The 22,780-nt window shown below is 41.9% G+C and overlaps 2 protein-coding genes across 4 annotated transcripts in view; one reads left to right on the top strand and one right to left on the bottom strand.

The window, feature by feature from the left end:
• Nucleotides 1–557: 557 nt before the first annotated feature.
• homer1 (homer scaffold protein 1) lies at nt 558–16,958 on the top strand. Of its 2 annotated transcripts, none has more exons than XM_080476410.1 (10): nt 558–1,049; nt 1,480–1,745; nt 11,536–11,692; nt 12,638–12,769; nt 12,843–12,935; nt 14,319–14,461; nt 14,542–14,701; nt 14,796–14,906; nt 14,985–15,065; nt 15,301–16,958. In XM_080476410.1, exons 2-10 carry the CDS (start codon nt 1,741–1,743, stop codon nt 15,487–15,489), a joined length of 1,071 nt encoding a protein of 356 aa, XP_080332536.1. In that variant the 5' UTR covers nt 558–1,049; nt 1,480–1,740; the 3' UTR covers nt 15,490–16,958. The 2 variants fall into 2 exon arrangements, with proteins under 2 accessions (XP_080332536.1, XP_080332535.1); XM_080476409.1 differs by adding an exon at nt 13,866–13,919 and having other exon boundaries at nt 558–1,745.
• A 353-nt stretch (nt 16,959–17,311) lies between these two features.
• The window catches only part of jmy (junction mediating and regulatory protein, p53 cofactor), a 31,045-nt gene continuing 25,576 nt past the window's right edge, over nt 17,312–22,780 (bottom strand). For both annotated transcript variants that reach the window (XM_080477139.1, XM_080477140.1), the window contains exons 9-10: nt 22,149–22,680; nt 17,312–21,618 (exon numbers count right to left, since the gene is read on the bottom strand). In XM_080477139.1, the coding sequence (XP_080333265.1) occupies nt 21,299–21,618; nt 22,149–22,680 (852 nt within the window). In that variant the 3' untranslated portion in view covers nt 17,312–21,298. The remainder of the gene's footprint in view (nt 21,619–22,148; nt 22,681–22,780) is intronic.

The following is a 22,780-nucleotide window of genomic DNA, read 5'->3' as shown; positions in this document are numbered from 1 at the left end:
TCAATCCATTTACCATCACTAATGCCTCATTGCAAGAATGTCGCATGTTAATGTCTGGACCATACGTTTCTGTGTGGAGTTTACATGTTCTACCTGTGTCTGTGTGGGTTTTGTCACACAGACGAAAAACATGCATTTGAGGCTAATTGGTGTTTGCTCTCTGTCCTTTTTGTTTGCTTTCGGTCCTTTGTGGGTCCACTTTTGGCCTAAAGATTCCTTTCCCGGGGAATACTGTTGATTTTTATCGTTCCAAATCTCATAATTTGCTTGAAATAGCTTTAAAATCAGTTCCTTTATATGTCCATGTTTGTGCTGAATCTAAAATATGTGAAAACACTGCAAATATGCGTAAATTTACAAAATAAACAGTGTTTAGAATCCGTAAAAGTAGTAGCCAGTTCATGTTTTTATTTCCCTTGTCCTCACAGGACATTTGGGAAACACTTTATTGGCAATTACGTTGAAGCGTCAGAACGTAACGTGACGTGATGACGTCACAGCTCCACCGCCACCCCAGAGCAGCGGCAGCGGCAGAAGCGGCGGCGGATGATGATGATGATGATGATGATGATGATGATGATGAGGCTGGGTTAATGAATGAGCCAAGGGGCTGACAGAGGGCAGACAGGGGCCGACGATGAGAGAGGATGAACCGGCCGACCGAGAAGCATCAGCATCCCCGCGTTCCCACACCGTTTGCCTCCCGGCAGGAGCGAAATAAGGCGAAAAACAGAGAGACGCCGCGGATACGGCTGTGAAACCCCACCACTTTGTCGACGGTTGAAAGGCTGAGCCGCGCCGCCGTAATCTTGGAGGACGGACGGACGGGGACGTGATGATAAACACCGGAGTGTGCACCGAGTGTGCTTTTGTGTTCGAGTCTCCAGAAGCTGCGGAGATGAAGAAGCCCAGCCTGGGAAGATGTCTGTCACCGCGGAGCTCCGTTAAACGTCTCATTGGCGGTGAAACTCTGTAATACTCCCCCGTGGCTGGACGGACTTTAATGGCACCGAGGACTTCGATAAAGAGCCACCGACTGAAAAATCCGGGTCGGTTTGTTTAAATCAAGGGGTGACTGCAATTTTTATTTATTTAAATTTTACCCTGACGCAAGCTAACATCGACTGGATAAGCGATTTCACAAGTTAAATCACGTTTTTTTTTTTTTTCCTGCTCTCTGTATTTCCACTGTGGGTTAAAAAAAAAAAAAGAAAAAGAAAAGAGAAGCGCGGCTGCAGCAGCTTAATTTGGCCATAAAACACACTCCCTCTCGCTGTCAGCCTGGACCCGAGTTGAGCTCGATAATCCCGCGTTTAACTGAGTTTTTATCGGCTAACGGTCGGTAGCAGCCACGAGCTGCTGCTTCTGCGGCTGCTGCTGCTGCGTTCACGGTCATCATGCATGCACCGACACGTTTGCTCGGATGAAACCAACACCCAACCTTCCCCCCTCTATTTTTTTTTTTTTCCTCTGCAAAAGAAGTGATGCACCCAAGGGCATAACAACACACCGAGCCATGTCGGACTGAAAACAAACAAACAAGGCAAGGCAAGGCAAGGCGAGGCAGCAGAGAGGCTCCGCCGGCGCCAACTGACAGCAAGCGGAGCGGCTTTATTTCGAGGGAGAGCGGATCAGAAGCTGAGGCCAGCCTCCACACACACTCAGCCGGTCCACACCGCCCTCCAGAGACCACCGACACCAGCGATCCAGACTCAAACTTGGCAACCGAATCCAGCTAAAATGGGGTGAGTAACTGGCAGTATGAATTGGAGCGATATGTTGTTGTTTTTTTTGTGCAGATTTATGGAGCAAAGCAGGAGCCATTGACTGACTAAATCAAACACTGCTGTCATAACCTGTCATAAACAGGGAAGATCACTGTTATCATGCTGATGATCACAGCTTTTTAAAGGGTGTTAACTGCAACATAAGTTTGCACTGATAGCAGGCAAATGATAATAGAGACAATATTGAAGCTGGAAAACCACATGGAGATCAGAATTCAAACAAAGTGAAAGGACTTCGGAAACAGAACATACTGTAGACCACAGACAGAGGGCAGGGTTAAATAACAGTACAAGTAATGAAGAATGAAAACATCATCGATCAGTAGAAGGGTAGATCAATACAGATCACAACAACACAATTTCAGATTGTAGCTTTTAAAAACAAGGTTTACAAAGTGCTTCAAAAAGTAGCACTCTTCAAAAGTAATAGAATACGTCTATTTTAATATATAATAACATAATAAAAAAAAATTATTTAAGAAAGTAAAAGATATCAAAGAAAACAAGTTTATTAAAATGTGATTTGGATGACTACTTTTCTCATTTTGCAACCTTTATCATTTCAAGCATGTTGTTCCAAAGTCTACGAGCCCTGAAGGCAACAACACTTTCACCTCTAGATGTCAACTTTGTCTCTGGAACAGTTAGAAGAGAGCCCGAGGCTGCTAACTGACTCATATCATGTCTTTAGTTTAGGACAGAGCCAGGACCTAAGCATGTTTTACAAGTGATTTATAATATTGCAAATTGTCTATAGGACCAAACGGCAAAGCAGTAAAAAGATTCCAGCACTAATAGGAGTTAAATATCTGTTTTTATGTGCTGAAATAATGTTAAAAACAATGTACTGATGTGAGCATCTAATTTTGGCAGGCAGCATGTGTTACACAAAAGTCATCCCACTTATATTGTTACACAATAAGACACTAGTAATGATATTTATGTGGATATTTGTTCCATTCATTCCCTGAGTTGGGGTTGTTAATAAGAAAAACATTGGTATATTACACATTAGCTATCAATGTGTTCCCTAACTGTGTTCGTCTCTTTGGAAAAGCCACTATTTACAAGCACAAACTCCACTTTTAGTAGAGGGAAGATGTCCACAAGAGTTGTGTTTTACCCATTTATTTATAGAAAAACTGGCAAAGACCAGACCAAGCATGGCACCAAAAGTGTTTACAGAAACAGTAGTTGGTTCGGCTTTCTGCTCAGTTTGCACATTACTGTCATAGTCCTGTTGTTTTGCACAACTATTGCGAAGCTGTGTCCATGTCTCCACCCTGCACAGTTGTAACCCACTGTGCCATTTCTGTCCTGTCTCTCACATGAACTCTTGCTCAAGTTGTGTAACGGGAGGCTGAATGATTGTTGTGCAAGCTTGCATTAAAGGTCTGTTCTTAAGAAAATCCAGGACTTGCTGAATTAGCCGTAAACTTCATGACTAGAAAGTATCAAACTGCTGCATTACACACAAATGTAAAGTAACTGGAGTGTTTTGTCACTAAGTAAATAGATAAATAGATCAGGGCTGAGGCCATAACACATTCAACTTGATTGGTTAATTATAGAAATAATTCTGGTTGCATCACACCTCAAACCCCAGTAACACATGTGATGCATGGACCTACTGAGAATGCATTACTTAGCTTGGTGGTCGGCGGTAGTTTTTTTTTTTGTCATCAGGTACTTTGAGAAAAACGTTTCAATACAATGTCGAGAATAAAATGAAAACGTCTCCTCTGGTCCATCCCTAATGCTCCTCCGTAAAATGTCACTGAGGTGAGCGATGGAAAGCTGCACGCTGCACCATGGACTGTATTGTTAAGAGTTAGTTTCTGAATTTATGCAACTGCATACTTAATTGAAGGAGTATTAGGGATGGGCCAGAGGAGACGTTCCACTTTATTCTTGACATTTAGACTTTTTTTCTTGAAGTGCACAATAAAAATAAATAAATAAATCTCCTTCCTATCATTTTATTTCTCATGAGTGGCCCTCATACTCTTCCATGGGCTGTACAACACTTCAAGGTTTTTACAACAACCTCACAGACCATCTGTTTTGGGGGCATCAATAGGATAAATGAACCTTAAAGCTTAAAGATTCTTTTAGTGACATTTCAAATCAAGTCAAAGTAAAAGACAAATTAAATCTTTTGTGCACTATATGAGGACCACTTTTGCCCGACAGCATTTATTTGTCTTTTTCAAAGTTTTAGTGGTAGACGAAACATGAAAAAGAGCAGTTATCATCAGAAATTCTAACAAGACTCATCATCACATAACAATAATAGACAAAAAAAGAAAAACCGTCCAAGATATGCAGATTATATCTTCCTTTATACACGGACATCTCTGATTATAGATGTCAAGAAATCAGCCTGTAATTAAGAAGTCTAATGTTGGTGTAGATCAGCTCAAAGCTGTGCATGTATTGGTACTGTGCTCCAAAAGACATGTTTGCTGGTGCCAACGAAATGTGCGAGATCTTTTCTTTTAATATTTCTAAATTCAATTTTTGCTCCAATATACACGGACTGACAGCACTGATCAGTTCCTATAGAGAAAAATGTCCAGTGTCCCAAGCCACATAAAAAGAGTACAAAAGTGTTTTGAGTCTAAAATGATTATTCTCTAGCATTTATTTTGTTATTTACCATGTATGATGTGTGACAAATACAACATAGTAAAATAGATGAGAGACAAATAAAATGATGAAGTCCCTGTTAGTTTACAGATGATCATTCGAATGTCATTGTGCCAACAAGCGTCTCTCTCGTTATTCCTGTTCAGTCCAGCTTGTGTCATCCACGGTATAATCCCAATCCGTTTCTCCCCCACCAGTCATATATTTGAAATATGACTGATGGATTCATATTTGTCCATAAATCCTGAGTGCATTGTTTTAAAATCTAGTAGTATGAATGCAGGGAAGACCTTTTGCATTAGTTTATGTGTGTTTTAACATTTTCACGATACAAAGTTGTGGTTCGGGAGTCAGCATCTTTGCGATTGATATGAAAAAAACACACGAATGAGCAAAAAAAAAAGAAGAAGATCTTTCTACGCACATGATTGTTTCTGTGGAAGTGGACGTCACTCGGCTGATGTGCTGCATGTAGCTGAACCTGCAGATGTATGGAGATTCTCCTGATCAAGAGCGACCTAGTTCTTACTCCAGATGAAAGCAGATGATGTAGCATGTGATTGGTTTGTTGTCATATTGTGGATGGAGGAGGAGGAGGAGGAGGAGCAGGAGGAGCAGGAGGAGGGTGAACCGCTTACCTCCTCGTGCGAAGCACATCCTCAGTAAATCTCAAGGCCAATGGTTATAATCCAGTCAACAATCAATTCCTCAGACCCAGACAGGGAGCATGTCCCATCTATGTGCACCCCCAGTCATCCTTTAATTAGCTTCTTCTTGCATTTCACATGAAGGAGATAGTTGGAAATAGTTTCTCTGGTCAAAGGTTTTAAAGATGGCCCCGTGTTGGAGTGTTTTTACTAAAAATAAATGTATTTACAGTTGCAGCAGTAACACGCTGCAGCAGAATTCATGTGTCCATTTAGGAAATAACATCAAGTGCAGTTCATGTCTCATCACCTATATTTCTGCTGTCTGACAAAAAAATTGCAATATTTATATTTAAAAAACATAAATTGACAAAATGAGATTACTCCTAAAGGGCATTAGTTTGGCTGGAGACAGCATAGAGAATAACCATGCTCATAAATATATTTCTTATACATAATTGATGGCCTATAACAAAAGGACATTAGTGTTGAACCGGAGCTCCTCTGGGCCACTAAAGTAAATATATTAATACAATCAAAGAGATGGAGTTAAAGAGATGCTTGTGATTATTTATAATCTTATAATTTATTATAAATTGGCTTGTATCAGTAGTGAATGTACAACTTGCAGCAAACGTTGGCAAAAACATCCTTGATTATCACATTTCTCTATGGATTCTATTTCTTTTAAGCTACTCCATCCACCTTCAGGTTGCTGGAGAACTGCATCTAGTCCATCACAAGACCCCACAATCACAGTTACATGCAATGTAGAGACACTAATTCACCTTTTACGTGTATTTTTTTACTGTGGTAGGAAACCAAAGTTACAACAAGAAAACCTGCCCACGCACAGGGAGAACATGTAGAAGTGACTCAGTCACTCATTGTTTTCAGAGAAATAGCGAGACAGGAAGTCAAGCTACACAGCACACCTGTCAAGTGACAGATGGGATGGATGGATGGATGGATGGATTGGTTTCTAATGTCAGTTCTAATGTTAGCAGCCCTACAGGACTTACCTCGGTTGGTGGACTTCTTTAATGTTAAGTGATTCTGACACTTCAACGTCCTTTTAGGAACAAAATAACACAAACCAGCAAATTGTAAAAGCAGTATTTCAGAACCTCTGATTTTATCCGTATATTTATCTATCTTATATATGTCTTTATTCAACTTAAGTTCTCAAGGGGCTGCACTGCAGCCAGTCCCAGCAGGGCCGGCTGACTATGGGTGTGGGCAAGAGCTGTGCGACGCAGAACCACTTTCACACACACAGTCAACCTAATGTCACCAGTCACCAACAAATGCAACACGCACAGGGAGAACATGCAAATTCAATGCAACAAGGCCCCCTAAAGCCTGAATGTGAAGCGGTTATATTTTCACTGTGAGGCAAGAGTGCCAACTAATACTCCAGTGTGGAGCAACTTGAGACGTCCTGACATGTTCATTGATACGTTTTCCTGAATGGAGTCTTTTGTTTTTCAAGTGAATTCTACAGTTATGCAGCGACATGTCACACAGGCTGTCTGATTCTGAAGATAAAGTCGTTAAAAATCAAAATCTGTGATGATTGATTGTTGGGAGTATAGACATATGCAAATATATAAACAATTGCTGATTTCATCTGATGTATTTTTTTTCCCACTAAAAAACTCATAAGGCTCTATCTTTATACTTCTGTCTCAGCACACACACACACACACACACACACACACACACACACACACACACACACACACACACACACACACACATTCTCTGTCTGTGTGTGTGGCTGACAACAGTGAGGCCTGCGATCAGCATATGGGTGTTCCAGAGGGGAGGCTGGGCCCTGCCAGGCCCCGCTGCCTCCCCTCTGCCAGTGGGTTAACCCACAGGGATGCTGCCATCGGATTGGGCGGCGAGAGACAGAGAGCATGTGGAGGAGAGAGGGGAGCAGTGGAGCTGAAGGATGTTCACGGCTCATGACCGGCCCCGGGTCACGTGGGCCGCGTTGCCATGACAACGCAGCAGCTAAGTTAGTAGTGTGGGGTTATTATTCCCTCGCACAGTCAGAGAGGCAGCGGTCAGCGCTTCACCGTGGAGCAGAGTTTATATTTTCTCAAATCGTTTTTTTGATTCTTTCTTTTTTTCTGGCTTTTATGCCTGTGTTGTGTAGCTCGAAATAAATTTGGAAATGGAAATGAATGAAAAATTCTTCCTCATTTGCTGCTGAAAAGAAGAAAATAAATTTTCACAAAACAGATGTAAATCATTATCATAATATAAAAAATTTAAATGATCATGGCTACAATTTAGAATATTTTGTTCATTTCTTATAATATTGATGAGTCTGAACTGAGAAAATAAATACTTTCTGAGAGCTTGAGAGTTTGGTGATGTTATCTTGATAAAATAAAAACTGGAAACTCAAGTATAAAAGTATTTTTTCCATTAGATATTGGTGTAAATACAATTTGACACCCATTTAATTAATCACAGAAAAACATACATTAGAATCTGAGATCTGATGTCAGCACCACTTCTTTTTGGTTGTGGTTCAGCCGATCGCTGCAGTCGGGCCCGCCCTAAAGCCCTAAAGCCCCAAAGCCCCAAAGCCAGTACTGTTCAACATCCCACCCATCCTGTGTCCCGTGGTTCAACAAAGTCATCTGTAATTTTCAGCATTGTTTAATAATGTGCGGTAATAGTAGGTTAACTTGTCCAGCCATATTCAAAGCTTTAAATTTCCAGAGTACAGTCATTAATGAACCTCATTGTCCTAGCAGGCTCCAACACGTCCTGATAAAAGACACACTCTGTATGTCAGTGGAAGTTAATCTGAACATTATCATTTGTGCCACAAACACTGCAGGTCTTTGTCAACATGAAAACATAATTGTGTGTGTGTGTGTGAGTGTGTGTGCGTGTGTGCGTGCGTGCGTGCTCGCGCTCGTGTTTGTGTGTGCGGGCGCGTCCAGTGCTACGGTCAAAGTGTCTACGTGGAGAACTGCTGATCTGATGACATCTGTGGTCAGATTCCTGTCATTGAGACCGTGAATACCACAGTGGGTTTCATTGTGAAAAGGGATTATGGACTGACAATCACCACACTCACACACACACACACACACACACACACACACACACACACACACACACACACACACACACACACACACACACACACACACACACACACACACTCACACACACACACACACAGAGCACTGGGCAGATCTGGGCCATGCTGTTGGGATGAATGACACCTGAAATGTTAAAATGACCAGCATCCACTTCCAGACCCTGAACAGACTTTTGACTGACAGCACCAGAGACAGAGATTGTGGATGTTTTCTAGCATTCAAATTAAAGTAGTGACTTAATCCAGTTAATCCTCTCAAGCTGATGCTAAATCAGTGTTTTGTTTTGACAAAAACCCATGAAAGAACAGCAAATATTTCCTCAATTATAATGGTGTTGGTCTTTGTAGGACCTTGTTGCACATCTGGGTGAAGTATCTGATTTGACATCTTGAAATCTGCTGCAATGTGTAAAAATCTGTATTGAGAGTCAAATGCAACTGTGACCTCATCTTTGTCTCATCTTTATGAAGAAAAGCATTTATTGAGAGCCTCCAAGAAATGGTGTTTTTTTGCGATCATTCAAAATATGTTCCGACATACTTCATTTGATTCTAAACAGATAATAATGTCAACTGCAACTACTTTGGTTGGCGGAAGCATACAATATAAAAAAACTGTAATTTTCCTCAACAAATGTTTTTTGTGACGTCAACAACCACATGTTGGTGGCATCATGTCCATTCCTTTCTCCACAGTTAATGGAAAACTAAAATGATACTCAGTCAACGATCAGCTCTTTTTCTTTTTTCTTTTATATTTAACACAATGCTTGGTGGCAATGTCTTTAGGTCTGGCATAAATGTTCACTTGTATATAGTTTGTTTTGCAAGTTGTTTTGTGGTTGTTTAGAGTTCCTTATGGGAATGTCTTGGAATAGTACATATTTACATTTAAGCACATATTGATGTTTGAACTAGAATTACATGTTTGATAGTTCCGTTTTGATAATGTTTTTGTCCCCTTAACCTTGAAACTATTATCAAATCTGCTTGCAAGAGTAATTTTATGAGCAACACGTGAAAGAGGGTGTTCTGTTAATCTGTTTCACTATGTTTTGATGGTAAACACCATCAGATCAGTCAGCTCAAGAGCGAGTCTGATGTCTCACCTTTGCTTGTTTTATCGGACCAGTCATCCTGAACACATCATGGAAGATAAAAGAGTAATAGTGCTGTAACCAAATCATATCAGGTAAAGTTAGGTGTCAAAGAAAATGACCACTGTGTCTCATCAGTCTCATCCGGATCGTAATGTTCGTCCCCACCTCTATTCTCATTATTCCACCATTGTGGAATTCTTATGTCACACGCTAGTGCCGGCCTGTGAATTCCACGAACACGTCCTCACATTATCACCACCACTCTGATTAACCGTGTCTGTCTTTAAATAACATCTGCTGAGCCTCGGCGCTGCTAACTTAATTACCACACTGAGATGTGATGAGCGGTTCCCAGCGACGGGAACAATAGCCGGGTCCCACAGGAGTCCTGGGACAGTCGTCTTCCAGGCAAAGATCATACCTACTTTCTCTGTAAGCCGGACAGATCTGAGGACCGAGTCTGCATTGTTGAGATAAAGGCATTATTACAGTTTTAAGGCTATACCCTCAGATTTATGAGCCTTAATGAAAGCTGCTGTCTGTCTTGAGCAGCTTATAGACAAACGGTAGCAGGACCGATGCAGCCGTTCCTTTTAGGGTCGGCTTATTTCTGTGTGTTAGGCAACATAAAACCCGACACTTCAGGTTGAAATGAAAGTGGCTGAATGATGAGAAGGCATATGTTCACAACTATTGAAAACATATATGGAAAGGAAATTAAGAAATTGATCGTTGCTGCCCAAATAAAATAAACAAACATAAGAGGACTCTAAGAAGTAAGATATGATGAGAGTTTCTGCTCATTCTGTGTTATTTAAGGGGTGGGCTTGTGCCTTTCCCTGTGGGAGACCACTTAAGTTTAGGGGCTTTTCAGCAACCCAGGTTCGTAGTTGTATAGATGGAGAAGGAAGACAGCAAAGTGTTTCATGTTATCCTTCTTTAAAGTTATTTAACCATCATTTCTTTATTTGAGCGGAACAAGATTCTTTAGTAGTCTGAATTGTGTCCAGACTGTGTCCGTTCATCTCAAATCACAAATCGGCCTCTTTGTTTCCCCTCAGCAGCATGACCAGCCGCAACCGGACAGTTAGATCTTGTTTTCTGCTTTTAATCCAAGACCCTGAGAGCTTTTCATCCATAACTCTGCCTGGAAGTCGTCCAGCGCCTGCTGATCTCTGCATGTTGGCGCCGTTGCTTCCAGGTCACCTTTTGGCATCGCTGCTTCTCCTCACATCAGCCTACACAGGTCGAGTCTTAGCCCTCAGGAATGTACAGAACACCCTGACACTTTCCCGGCCGGAGTCGCTCGGCCGTGTCGGGTTGAGACGAAATGAGCGACGAGCGGCTCGGCAGCTGTTCCCTTCCAAACGTATATAGAAGCACACGAGCTCTGTCACAATATCGATCTGAACCCACATGATCCTGTGAACGTGTTGATTCTCTACACGTCCTGGAGGTTTGAACCACCATCATCATCATCATCATCTCTGATGTGAGGCCATTTCATGTGTGGGCTCGACCGCATGGTTCAACTTACTGCTCTCTAAAGTGGAGGGAAACTAGCATATCTGCTCTTGTGTTTTCTGCTTAAAAAAACAAAAAGAAAAAAGCATAATTCCTGCCTGATTTTATCTCAGCTGCCCACACATGAGGCATGAGCTTTCAAGAACCCCCACCCCCCCATCTCTTTCCTCCACTGCATCCAAGTTACAATCCAAACTTTTTCCTTCACTTCGCTTGTTGTTTTTAACTACAATTCTACTGATGTCTTGATGGTTGTGAATGTGATTCTGACTTTCTTTTTTTTTTATCTTTTTGTGGTATTGACAAAAAAAATTCTCCTAAAATATTGTACCCAGCTTTTGGGGTCTTCAATCTCAACCGTAATAAATTTGAGTTGACGAAAGAGACTCATCATTTTACATACGGACTCGGTGTATTCAGGCAAACTGTATTCCATTACCCTCATCAATCCTTCACCTTCAACGAAGCGAAGCGAGAGCACATCTTGCAAGGTCATTGTGGAAACCAGACTGGGTGGGATAAAAGCTTTTACCGGGTAAACAAGTGGCAAATTGTCATTCTGTGCAGGTCAGTATCCAGAATATTAGGTTTCAACTGCTCGTGCATTGTTCTGCTCTGACAATCGGTGGTGGTTTTATGAAAGGACACATTAAATATGATGTCGCATGTCTTCTGTTTCTTTGTTTTGTGCTGTGCAGAGAGCAGCCCATCTTCAGCACTCGGGCCCACGTCTTCCAGATCGACCCAAGCACCAAGAAGAACTGGGTTCCCACAAGCAAACACGCCGTCACCGTCTCCTACTTCTTCGACAGCACGAGGAACGTTTATCGGATCATCAGTCTGGATGGGTCCAAGGTGAGTGAAAGCAGGGCACTCCGCCCGGAGAGTCAAAACCATGATTTTAGAACTTTTGGATGGGTCATCGCGAAGCTTTTCTCTTCCCATGTAGTAGTCAGCCCCGACCTGAACTCACTCTCCCCCTGCAGGAGCAGTGAAGGGGCGGTCGGGCCTGTCATATCTATGTGACAGGGATTATTTTAGTCCGGGAGAACGAGAGGAAAGCAGCGATGTAGTGAGCATAGTTATGCAAGGCTGCCGCTGGTGACTTGTGCTGTTGTTGAACCAGCAGAGTTGCTGGAAATAGACGTGATCGGGTGGGCCGGGCCGGTGCTGCTGGAGGACGTAATCGTCCAAACAATGAGAAGTCTCCAAGACAAACGCCACACCGCCTTTTTTTTTTTAGCTCATTGGTCAGCTGTTTGCATTCTTTATTCTTTCTTAATTTCAGAGGGAAAAAACGAGGCTGGATTACTGGATTAGTGTGTTTTGGTTATTTTTTTCCAAAATGCAAAAAGAACACACATGTTTTTGACCTGGTCTGTGTCAAGTCAGGCTGGATTCTTGAATTTCATCCTGCTAAAAGAGGAGGAGCTCAGAAACAATATTTTTTTTCCTTTTTTTTTTTTTTTTCATATCCTTCTTAAGCCGGTATTGAAAATGTATGTACAATATAGTATGTACCATACACATATACTTATTTGAAAACAATTTTTTTTTAACTCTCTTAAAAGGCAGATTAGGCTTTCCACTCTAATCTGATCAATAATCTTCCTGTCCTCTGTACACACTTTCAAACTCATCGATTACAGCGTCACTCGCAGTGAGGGAACGCAAACCTTATTCCAAAACAACAATCGTCAGCCGCGGACTCCTGCAGCTTGTTTCACTGAATTCACCAGAACGGTTGTTGGTTTCTCTCGACGGTTGACGTCTGTGCTTTGTGCTTTTCACACGTCTCAGGCCATCATCAACAGCACCATCACACCCAACATGACCTTCACCAAGACGTCGCAGAAGTTTGGCCAGTGGGCCGACAGCCGGGCCAACACGGTCTACGGCCTGGGGTTCTCCTCGGAGAGCCACCTGGTCAAGGTGAGGGAAAACAAACAAACAAAGAAAAACAGAGAGCTTGAGTCTCGATCTTCAGCCGCCCGTCTCGTCTCAGTTCGCAGACAAGTTTGCGGAGTTCAAGGAGGCGGCGCGGTTGGCCAAGGAGAAGTCTCAGGAGAAGATGGAGCTCACCAGCACGCCCTCTCAGGTAACATTACTGCACTTATTCAAAACATGCTCCCTTTTCCCACAAACACATTTCAACAAGCTGCCAGTCAAAGAGAGGACTCAGGTTTGCAGCTACATTTCTGCGTATTTTAACTTCATTAAGAAGTAAAGCAACTTTCAGTACTTTTAAGGAGGTAAAATGTAGATGGCATTTATATCCTTCGTGCTTCTTCTTAATGCTTTTGCCATTAGTCGTGGCCAAGTCAGTCATGGCTGACGTCTCAAACAAAGGAAACCAGAAAACGCCTGGTGAGCTCTGATGTTTTAAGTTTGAAAACACGTTATGATTCTGGACATCACAGTTTTACAAGTTAGCGTTTAATCTCTTAAATCCTTCATTTAAGTCAAAACTGTTCTGAAAAATGTCTGACTAGTTTCCTAAATGGGAAGTTTGAAGTTACCTTTCTTTCCACTTTTGCGGTTCCGGGATCGAGTCAATATCTTAAAGCAGCAGTAACCAGCCATCGTTTCTTGCCCATTTGAAGCTATCATTGTGGGATTTTGAAATATTTGTGCTTTTCATTACTAAATACCTCCTTCATGAGTCAGAAATTACAGAGCTGGCTCACTTTTCCTGTATGGAACAGCCATAAAGTACGACTGATAATTTGGCGCAAAATAAAAGAAGCAATCACTATTGTCATGCATGATAACAAAAGCCAAAAGTCTTCTGCAAGTGATATTTAATGGAAACCTGTGCATTGTTTGTCAAACAGTGGTAAATTGTCATCACGTATATCAGCAGCGCCGTGAGTTTTCCATATGAGCATGACTGCTGTGATCCTCTGCTCATTATGACTGAATTTAGCTTCATCGCTTTGTTTTTCCCGCCCTCATGCTCACACGTTGCTCTCGTAGCCACCGAGCTAACACTTTGCCTCCTTTGCCCTCCCGAATGATTTCTCCGTAGGGTGGTGCTGGTAAAAGGAATGTGTTGTCAGTCAACAAAGCCACTAAAAAGAAGGTAAAAACCCAAGAAGAATCACTTTCATGACTCCAATCCGACGGCCTCCCCCCCCCCCCCCCCCCTCGATCTTATCCTTGAACAACTCTCCCCAGAGTCTCCTGCAGTTTTCTTCTTCACACAGTGGCAGATTTCTCCTTGTGACTTCTTTTCGCCCGTCGTCAGTGTGACCAGCCAGTCCGTCTTTTAGGGAAACACCCTGCTGTCATCATCCCTGTTCTGTGAATTTTCCCAGACAAACCTCCCACAGACGATACTCCATTTTTTTACTTCACGCTCTCAAAAACTGACAGTCCCAACCGACAACACACAGAGAAATTGACTAAAAGATGAACCTCTTGATGCGTTATCTCCCCCACCGATGGACAATCTGCCTTCTGTTCTACCGTTTCCAATCAGGAGTCTGCACCAGGCGATCTGCAGTCGCCTCTGACCTCAGAGAGCGTCAACGGTACAGACGACGAGAGAGTCACACCGGAAACACCTCAGCCCCCCGGAGCCAGGGCAGAGCCATCCCAGAATGCACTGCACTTCTCACACAGGTACGCATGAGAATTGAACAAATGTCATTTCGTTGTGGCGACAGTTTGTTGACGGTCGTCTTCTTGGCGGCCGTTTCCAGTTCGTCCAGCATCAACAAGCACTGGGAAGCCGAGCTGGCGGCGCTGAAGGGGAACAACGCCAAACTGACGGCGGCTCTGCTGGAGTCCACAGCGAACGTCAAGCAGTGGAAACAGCAGCTGGCGGCCTATCAGGAAGAAGCTGAGCGTCTACACAAACGGGTATCTGGCAACCGGGCAACCGGGCCGCATGTTGGACAAAAAATCCCAACAGTTTCCTGGAGGCAGGTTTATTTAGTGGGTTTGATTTTCGCAGGTGACGGAGTTGGAGTGCGTGAGCGGCCAAACGACGGTGATCAAATCTCAAAAGACAGAACTCAACCAAACGATAGAGGAGCTGGAGCTGGCTTTGAGGGCCAAAGAAGAGGTACGAGATCGGCATCGCATCGTAACATCAAACCGTATGAATGTTATTATTCACTGTTCTGGTTTTTTTTTCCTCCAGGAGCTGGAGAGACTCAAAGCAGAGGTTGAGAGTGCCAATGAGTTCAGGACTCAGAGAGACTCCCTCACACAGACACTACACGTGAGTTTGACACTTTTGCAGGAGGACGCTGTGATCAAGCAAGTTAAAAAAAAAAAAAAAGGAGTAGCAAGCAATGTTTCAGCAGCAGCTGCCTTACAACATCAGATCAGAATATACAGTAACAGCGCCACCTGAAGTCAAAAATGTGACACTCGTACATTAAAACGTTTCATGAAATGTATTTTTGGTTTGAGGCGACTCTGTGGACAAAGATGTCTTGTGTTTTGTGCGGCAGGACACAGAGTCGAGGAACAACACGCTGGAGGCTCAGCTGGGAGACCTGGAGCAGCGGCTGGAGGGCATCCAGCTGGAGAGAGAGACCTTCCGGAAGAGCCTGCGCTCGCTGCTGGAGCTGCTCGACAGCAAGATCTTCGAGTTGACGGAGCTGCGCGACACGCTGGCCAAACTGATCGAGGGCAGCTAGAAAGACCTTCACCTCCCGCCTCCGACAAACAAACAAACACAGCAGCCAGCACTCCGAGGAACCGCTCCACCTGCATGTCGGGCACGTCGCCGTCACCCGCAACTTGAATCTTTCTTTTTCTCACACTTTAAAAGTTTACACGCGACTTTATGCATTAAAGGCACACACACACGCACACACACACACATACACACACACACACACATCTTGCTATGTTGTTTACAAAGAAAAAAACAAACAAAAAAAACTGCCAAGTGAAGCCTTCTCTCTGCTCCACTCTGGAAAGTTCCTTTTTTTTTTTTTTTTTTTTTTGGCTCCTTCGTGTCACAGAAAGTGTTCATAAAAGAAGATTTTCGCTTTGGTGCAACTGCAATTTTAATTTTCCTTCACTAAAAATGATGAGGAAAAAAACCCCACGTCAGCCAAATAAAACTCCTCCACGCTGAGATTTTTTTGCTTCATGAACTCTGAGGCCAAAGCATCGGGGAGGAAGAGGAGGATGTGGCTTCAAACTGTGGAGGGGATTGCCAAACCAGGCAGAGAGGAGGACATCATTATGTCTTATATTCTTATAAAAATATATGAGCAATACAGAAAAGAAAAAAAAGACTTAAAAAAAAAAAAAGACTTAAAAAAAAAAAAAAGAGGGCGCATCGAGGGTTAATAAACACTTACCACTCTCACTTTCAGGTAATTTTACTGCTCTCGGATAGACCGCAAAGCAAGGCGGAATTTTATCTCAATAGTCTTTTCTTTCGATACACTTTTTTTTAAAAAACAGAATATAACAAATACATAGTGCACTTGTAAAAACAAAAAAGATAACGGAGTGAGTGTGTGACTGCGCGCGTGAGGATCTGATGTTTATTTTCCCCTTTCATGTTTCCGTTTCCCTTTTTAATTTATTGTTAAAATGAACGATTTAATTCTGGTGTACAAAAAGCAAAAATGTCTTTGATTTACATCTCACTATCTTTTTATAATCGTATGGTACGTGGCTGTCAAGGTCTTTTAATTTTTTTTGTTGTTTTGGAGAAACTGGCAATATTTTTGAACTATTTATGAAAAAAGGAAGGCTGGATTTCCACGGAATCTTTTGTTTCCTTTTGCCAAATAATGTTTTCCTGTACAGATTTTCAATATTTGCTGACGTTGCCTTTGGTACAGAGATGCATCAATGGTAGCTAACAAGCGGTACTTTTTTTTTTTTTTCTTTCTTCTTCTTCCTCGTGGGATTTAATATTGCCAAAAATTGGAAGAATACGACAGAGTGTGTGCAACACCTGAAGAACATTTACTTAAAGGGCTTGTTGTCGTCGGTTCGGGTACACTTTGAGAGGCTCGGATGATGTTATCTCATTGAAAATTGAGAATGATGCAGCTGGAATGGAAGAGAAGTATGAGAATGGACTTAACTGTTGATTATACCACATGCTTAAATACACAAATTGTAATTTTGGGTTTATAGTAAAAAAAAAAAAAAAAAAAAAAAGGAAACCAAATGGAAGTCATGTTGTGGTGCCGTTCTTTCATAAACCTGCGAGGTGTTTCTCATTCAGTATCAATGGTTGCCATGGAAACCAATCACACCACACTCCAAAATCACTCCTTAATATTTAAAACACATCACAAATAAACACAAAACAAGTTTTTTTTTTTTTTTTCCTACGTTACCTAGAATGCAACTAAACTTTGTTCTTTTGGTCACTTTGCTCAATTTAGTCCTTTTTATACTCTCAATGAAAAAAGGTTTAGTGCTTTATTGTAGGAGAATCACTCCTGGTATAATCATTCATCAACAAGCATTCAAACATCAGCAACATCTTGAAGTTTCAGTTTATTTTAAAAGGAGAAAATATATATAATTGGATATAGAAAGCAGAGAGGAATGTCATGATAGGAAACAAAACAAAAAAAAGAACCTTATAAAGTACATTTACATTTGTATGCTTTAAAAATTCTTTAAAAGCTGAAGTTTCAATAAATACTTCAATACATTTAGGCATGCAGATATTTTTTTTAAGGATTTACATTTTCTTACAGTAATAATTCATAAAAATGACTTTTTCCATCATTATTGCACTTCAGTTGTGATGTTTTTTTTCCTCAAATCAGCCTCGTGCATTAAGGTGTTGAAAGAGTTCAAGATGGAAGAAAAATCTAAAATTTGGATTCTACAAAAGTAAAAAAAAAAAAAAAAAAGATTTTTAAAAATGTAGACATAAAGATATCTGTGAATGGGGAGGAACTTCAGGCAAAAATATTCATCATGGCTTCAAATAGCAGCAGTAACTGTTTTCAGCACAAGTTACCTCATTCATAAAATCTCCTTGTATTTTCTTGTAAAGTGTTTGCTGTCATCAATATGCCAGTTAGCTCAGCGAAAAAAGACCAGACTCAAAGGGGAAACAACCAGCTCAGGGCTCTGCATTTCCAACATATAACATTTTGTTATGAACTGACCAAATGTAGATCTTGATTCATACGCCACAATACATTTGATAAGATAGTCCACATAATATTCATCAGGACTCTGCTCTTCCTTTTTAATTGCCTTTTTTTAAATAGCACTATAATTTACCTTTATGGAAATATTTACCATATTTACTGTTAACAGTTCCTGTAAACCAAAAACCATGAGATGTACTGATAAAAGCTAATTTAATTACCTTAAAAAAGAACAAAACCTCAAAGCAGGTTTAAGTATTGGAAACTACATGTTAAGAATTTCAGAACTGAAAAAAAGTTTACAATTGTTCATTTCTAAAGGAAATTAGCAAATTGAACGGTCAAATGTTAATGGTTTCCATGGAGACAGTCGAGCAGGCTGTCCGAGCGACATCGGCACAACTAAGGAAACTGCTTGGAAAATAGTTTGAAATTACTTATTGACGAATTGGTTTACAACTAAAATGCTACACGAGTATTGAAGAAGGATAAAAGAGCCTTGCGCCTTGTGAAATGACTTACTTTCGAAGAAAGTCCGGAGTAAGCGCGTAGCTTCTCACGAGCGCGATCAGAACTTTCTGTGACGTTATCTTACCCCGATGCATCATGGGTAATGTAGTTGCTAACCACCGTAAAGATTTACTGGTCCAAAGATAGCTGGTTTTAGGTTTTGACGTGTTAAATGTGCTTCAGAGACAGATATTAAATCAATGTTGTCACTAAACAGAGCTGTACTAGTTGTTTCCCCCCGTTTCCAGTCGATATTCCAAGCTAAGATAAATATCTGTTGGTTTTTGTATCACATTTAGCAACACAAACAATAAGGAATAAGGTCATTAACTATGTAACTCTGTGCACAAGACGTTAAAAAATAATAAAATGTGACTTTTTACGGTTAAAAACAGGTTTGATTGTTGATTAAAAAAAACATAAAAAAAAAGAAAAATCACACACACAACAAACTCAAACAACTCCAGTAAAGAAAGTGAGTAAACTTGGAAAACAAAGAAAAAAAAGATCAAGGCAGTGGAAAGTGAGGGCAGCTCTCTGGTGGATAAAATGACAGTGCAGACAACAAACAATCTTTCCAAAAATGAACATGACATACAAATGTTGTCATTGCTGTTTACCAGCAGAGGGCAACAAACAACCCCCTGCCTCCTTGAAGTGTTTTTAAAGTACTAAGTATTATTGGTTTTCTACTTGACTTTTACAAGTATAGAATTGTGAAAAATACACACCCACCAGTTTCCTATAACCTGTGATTTTATGCAATAAAATGTCCCCTAAAATATATCTACTAAGCTAGTGTACAAAACTGCCGCAGAAGTTGCAAACGTTAATTTTTAGTTGGAAAAAATGGCTTTAATGGTGGAAAATAGTTGAGCTTTACGTCTCTAAGCTCTAATTCTAATATCTGACATGTGGAGCGCCAACGAAGTTAGATATTTCTGCCTTTTTATCTTCATTTTCACCAAAATGATCAATGAAAAGCAATAAAGCTGTGCAGATATTCAACAATAATCCACTTGTACACATCTCCAAAAGTGACAATCACGCATACACACACATTCATAAAAAATAAAATAAAACAGAAGCTAGATTCAAGTAATCAGTTATACTTCAAATTTAGCTAAAATAGAAATGGATTGCGTGCACTTTGCCAAATACTGACCAGGCGTTAACGGCTTCCTCGGACGAGAGAGAGAACGTTTGTGTGCTAAGTTGCCCAGTGTTGGAGATATGGAACGATGGAAATATACAGAATATAATGGAAATATCAGGTCTTTTGGCCGGTTCACACACAGTTAAAGTTTACCAACAAAACAGATGCCGTCTCAGAGGGCAAACGCAAAGTTTCATATTTAGTTTGGCCCCCAGTTGGGCTGAGCTTTCTGAAGTCTGATCCTTTGTGTGCGCTGGGTAAACATCTTATTTAGAAATGGTGAGGGTGGCTATGATTACATCACTCTATGATTTATGGCCAAGTATTCCCACATAACATAGAAGAAAATAGATTTAATTTTTTTTTTGAATGTGGTTGAAGCATCACTCCAGTACATTCAGAGTCCTGACTTGGAGGAGGAGTTCAGGTTATGATGCAAATCACTGCATCAGGCAAGCTTTTGATACTTTTACTGAGAGCATCAAAAAGAGGGCTTCTCCATAAAAACCATTTAATAGTAAAATGGGAATTTCTCTTCAATATACACGTCCCGTAGTGTCTGTTTGCAGTTGTGTCACCATTTAACCGCTTAAATACAAAAGAAATTTCCACTGCTTCTGCTAAAATTTCTCAAAAAAACAGAAACAGTAGATTGAAGCTGAATGAGGGAAATGAGACGGAGTGAAAAAAGCAGCAGTGCATCAAATAGGAGCCACCAGTCACACTTTCTGTCTGTGTCTCTTTAGCACTCAGCCTCATCAGTGCACCCCCCCCCCACCAAGAAACATATCTGTGCCTCAAAATTGGTGCTCGCTCCTCATCAGTGAGCCACAGACGCTGCAGCACGTTGGTACCAACATGTCATCAAGCTGCAGATTGGCTATTTGATGGTAACAGTTTGTAGACCTCTGAGATGAGGTTAATGTTGTTTTTTTGTTGGTGTTTTTGCTATCATTTGCTATTGTATGACATTATTTGTTAAAAAAAAGAAGAAGCTGTATCTGAGTCAGCCTGAATTGTCACACAATATGAAGTCAGAAGATTCACTTTTGGGACTAATTCAAGCTTCATTCTCAGCTCATTCTTGTTGCAAGACCATGTTATATTTGTCCGTTGTGAAATCCTCAAACAGAAAAAAAAAAATTATTAGGATTCTCTCTCTCTTCAAACTGCCATGATAAAATAAAAAGACCCAATTTTCCATCGTTTGATGATTTTGGGTGTGTAAAAAATGACCTGCGCGAGTCCTGAAGGCTGAAAGACAAATCTACAGGTAACAAACGGGCCTCTTTGCACCAGAAAGCCTCCGCTCATACAGTACAAGTCTCATACAGTAAACATGTACAGTAAACATGTTCAGTGAGGGGCTGGAAGTGAAGCGTCCTACAAAAAAACAGCAAAGAAAAACTCATCACAGCGACCACAGTACGACTTTGACATCACGAGAGGTTAGAGGTTGTATCCTCGCCAAGAGTGCCACTTTTGTGCACCGACGTGTAAAAAAACAAAAAAAGAAGTTTGTGGTCTGCTTTTATAAACAGCAAGTCAGATGAAAAAGTCTTCTGATGTAAAAGAAAAAGTTTTCAATTTAAATTGCACCAGGGTGTCTCCTGGTTTGTCTTCAAAAACTTGAGCCAGTTTTTGCTTCATTTTGGCTCCACACATCCGTAAAAAGGAAAAAAAAACCCCAAAGCATTAGTTTTCCCAGTCGGTGCAGGGGAGGCCTTCATCCTCTGACTCTGACTCCGACTCCGGCGAGGCCTCCTTGATTCTCCTCAGAGCCTCGTGGATGCTGCGCGTCAGGGCGTCTGCCGAGTGGGTGAAGCTCTTGGGGTGACGCTGCTGCTGCTCCGGCCGGGTCCGTACCTTCCTCAGCCGCACGCCCTGCCGGATCTGAGCCAGGATGTTGTTGCTGTCGTCGTCTGGGTCGGGCCCCAAAACCCGCAGCTCGGCCTTCCTCAGGTGGAAACAGCCCCGTTTGAGCGAGGCCAGCACCTCGTCCATCGGGGAGCTCGCTGAAAACACAGCGGCGGGACATTTAGAAACACCATGAATTGGTCATATAAAAATAATTTTATTAAAAAGTCTTTCCATCTGACGTTTAGTGTGATGATCTGTCCAGGATGACTTAATGTGTCAGCGGAAAACATCATTTCTTACATTACTCTGACAAGCATGTACGTACTTTCTGCAAATGATCACATAAATCTCAAAGTTGAGCAAAAACAAGCACGAACACAAAAACATTCATGATGCTTGACATGAACAATTTAAGTGGAGAAATGGAAAAGTCACTGTTGTGTTTGGGGGACAAATAGCTTCACTGTTGAATTATTATTTACAGATTAACATAAAAAAAAATATCCATGCTGAAGAATGATCCATGGATGAAGACTTGTTATATTTGATGTCTTTAATGAAGAAGATGACTTAGTTTGGCTGCACAGTAGAGCTAAATTGCTCTTCTATCCTATTTCTGATCATGTTTGCTGCGGTTTACTGTGGTCAACACTGTTAAGCAGCCGGACTGAGATCGTCTTCTCACCTCTCCTCCACTGTGACGAGTCCAGAGACGCAGTTTTCCTCAGCTTCTTCCTCGCCGTCAGCAGCTGGCTGCTGTCGAAGAATCGCGGGGAAAATGGAGCCAGCGGCAGCGAGTCAGACTCGCACAGGAGTTGCCGAGCCGGGCTGCCGCTCGGAGGCGTCTTCCCTCCTCCTTCCACCTGCTGCTGGTACTCCAAGGAGGGAGGCGGTGGCGGCGGCGGTGGCGGTGGCGGGGGAGGAGGGGGCGGAGGAGGAGAACCCAGTGAGAGGACAGGCGGGGAGGCTGAAAGTGGAGGCAGCGAGAGGAAGGCGGGAGAGGAGTCGAGACTCTGGAGGTCGACCGTCGGCAACGACACGCTGTCGCAGCCGCAGGGGTCCGGAGGAGGCGGAGCCGAGAGTTCTGGGAGGTCGGAGATGCAGTCGGTCTGGACGCTGGCGGCCTGCATGCTCGGCTGCTGTCCGGCCCGCCTCCGGCCGTGAGGCTGACTCAGACGCAGGCGACTGGACTTGACGGTCACCTGACCTGGGTAACGCTGCGCGGCGAGACAGTGAGAGGATCCATCAACGTTCAAGAAAACTTCACTGTGACAAACTACTGCACAGATTCAAAATAATGACCAAACATATTATGGG

Source organism: Lipophrys pholis, assembly GCF_963383615.2.
Source record: "Lipophrys pholis genome assembly, chromosome: 12".
Classification (NCBI taxonomy): Eukaryota; Metazoa; Chordata; class Actinopteri; order Blenniiformes; family Blenniidae; genus Lipophrys; species Lipophrys pholis.
Note: the sequence above shows the minus strand (reverse complement) of the source record. Positions and strands in the feature narration are given on the sequence as shown.

Excerpts from the sequence above, each read along its gene's own strand:
- homer1 (XM_080476409.1), top strand. Across the intron at positions 11,693-12,637 it reads TCAGTCTGGATGGGTCCAAG|GCCATCATCAACAGCACCAT; the intron begins GTGAGTGAAAGC and ends CACACGTCTCAG. Across the intron at positions 12,936-13,865 it reads TCACCAGCACGCCCTCTCAG|GGTGGTGCTGGTAAAAGGAA; the intron begins GTAACATTACTG and ends ATTTCTCCGTAG.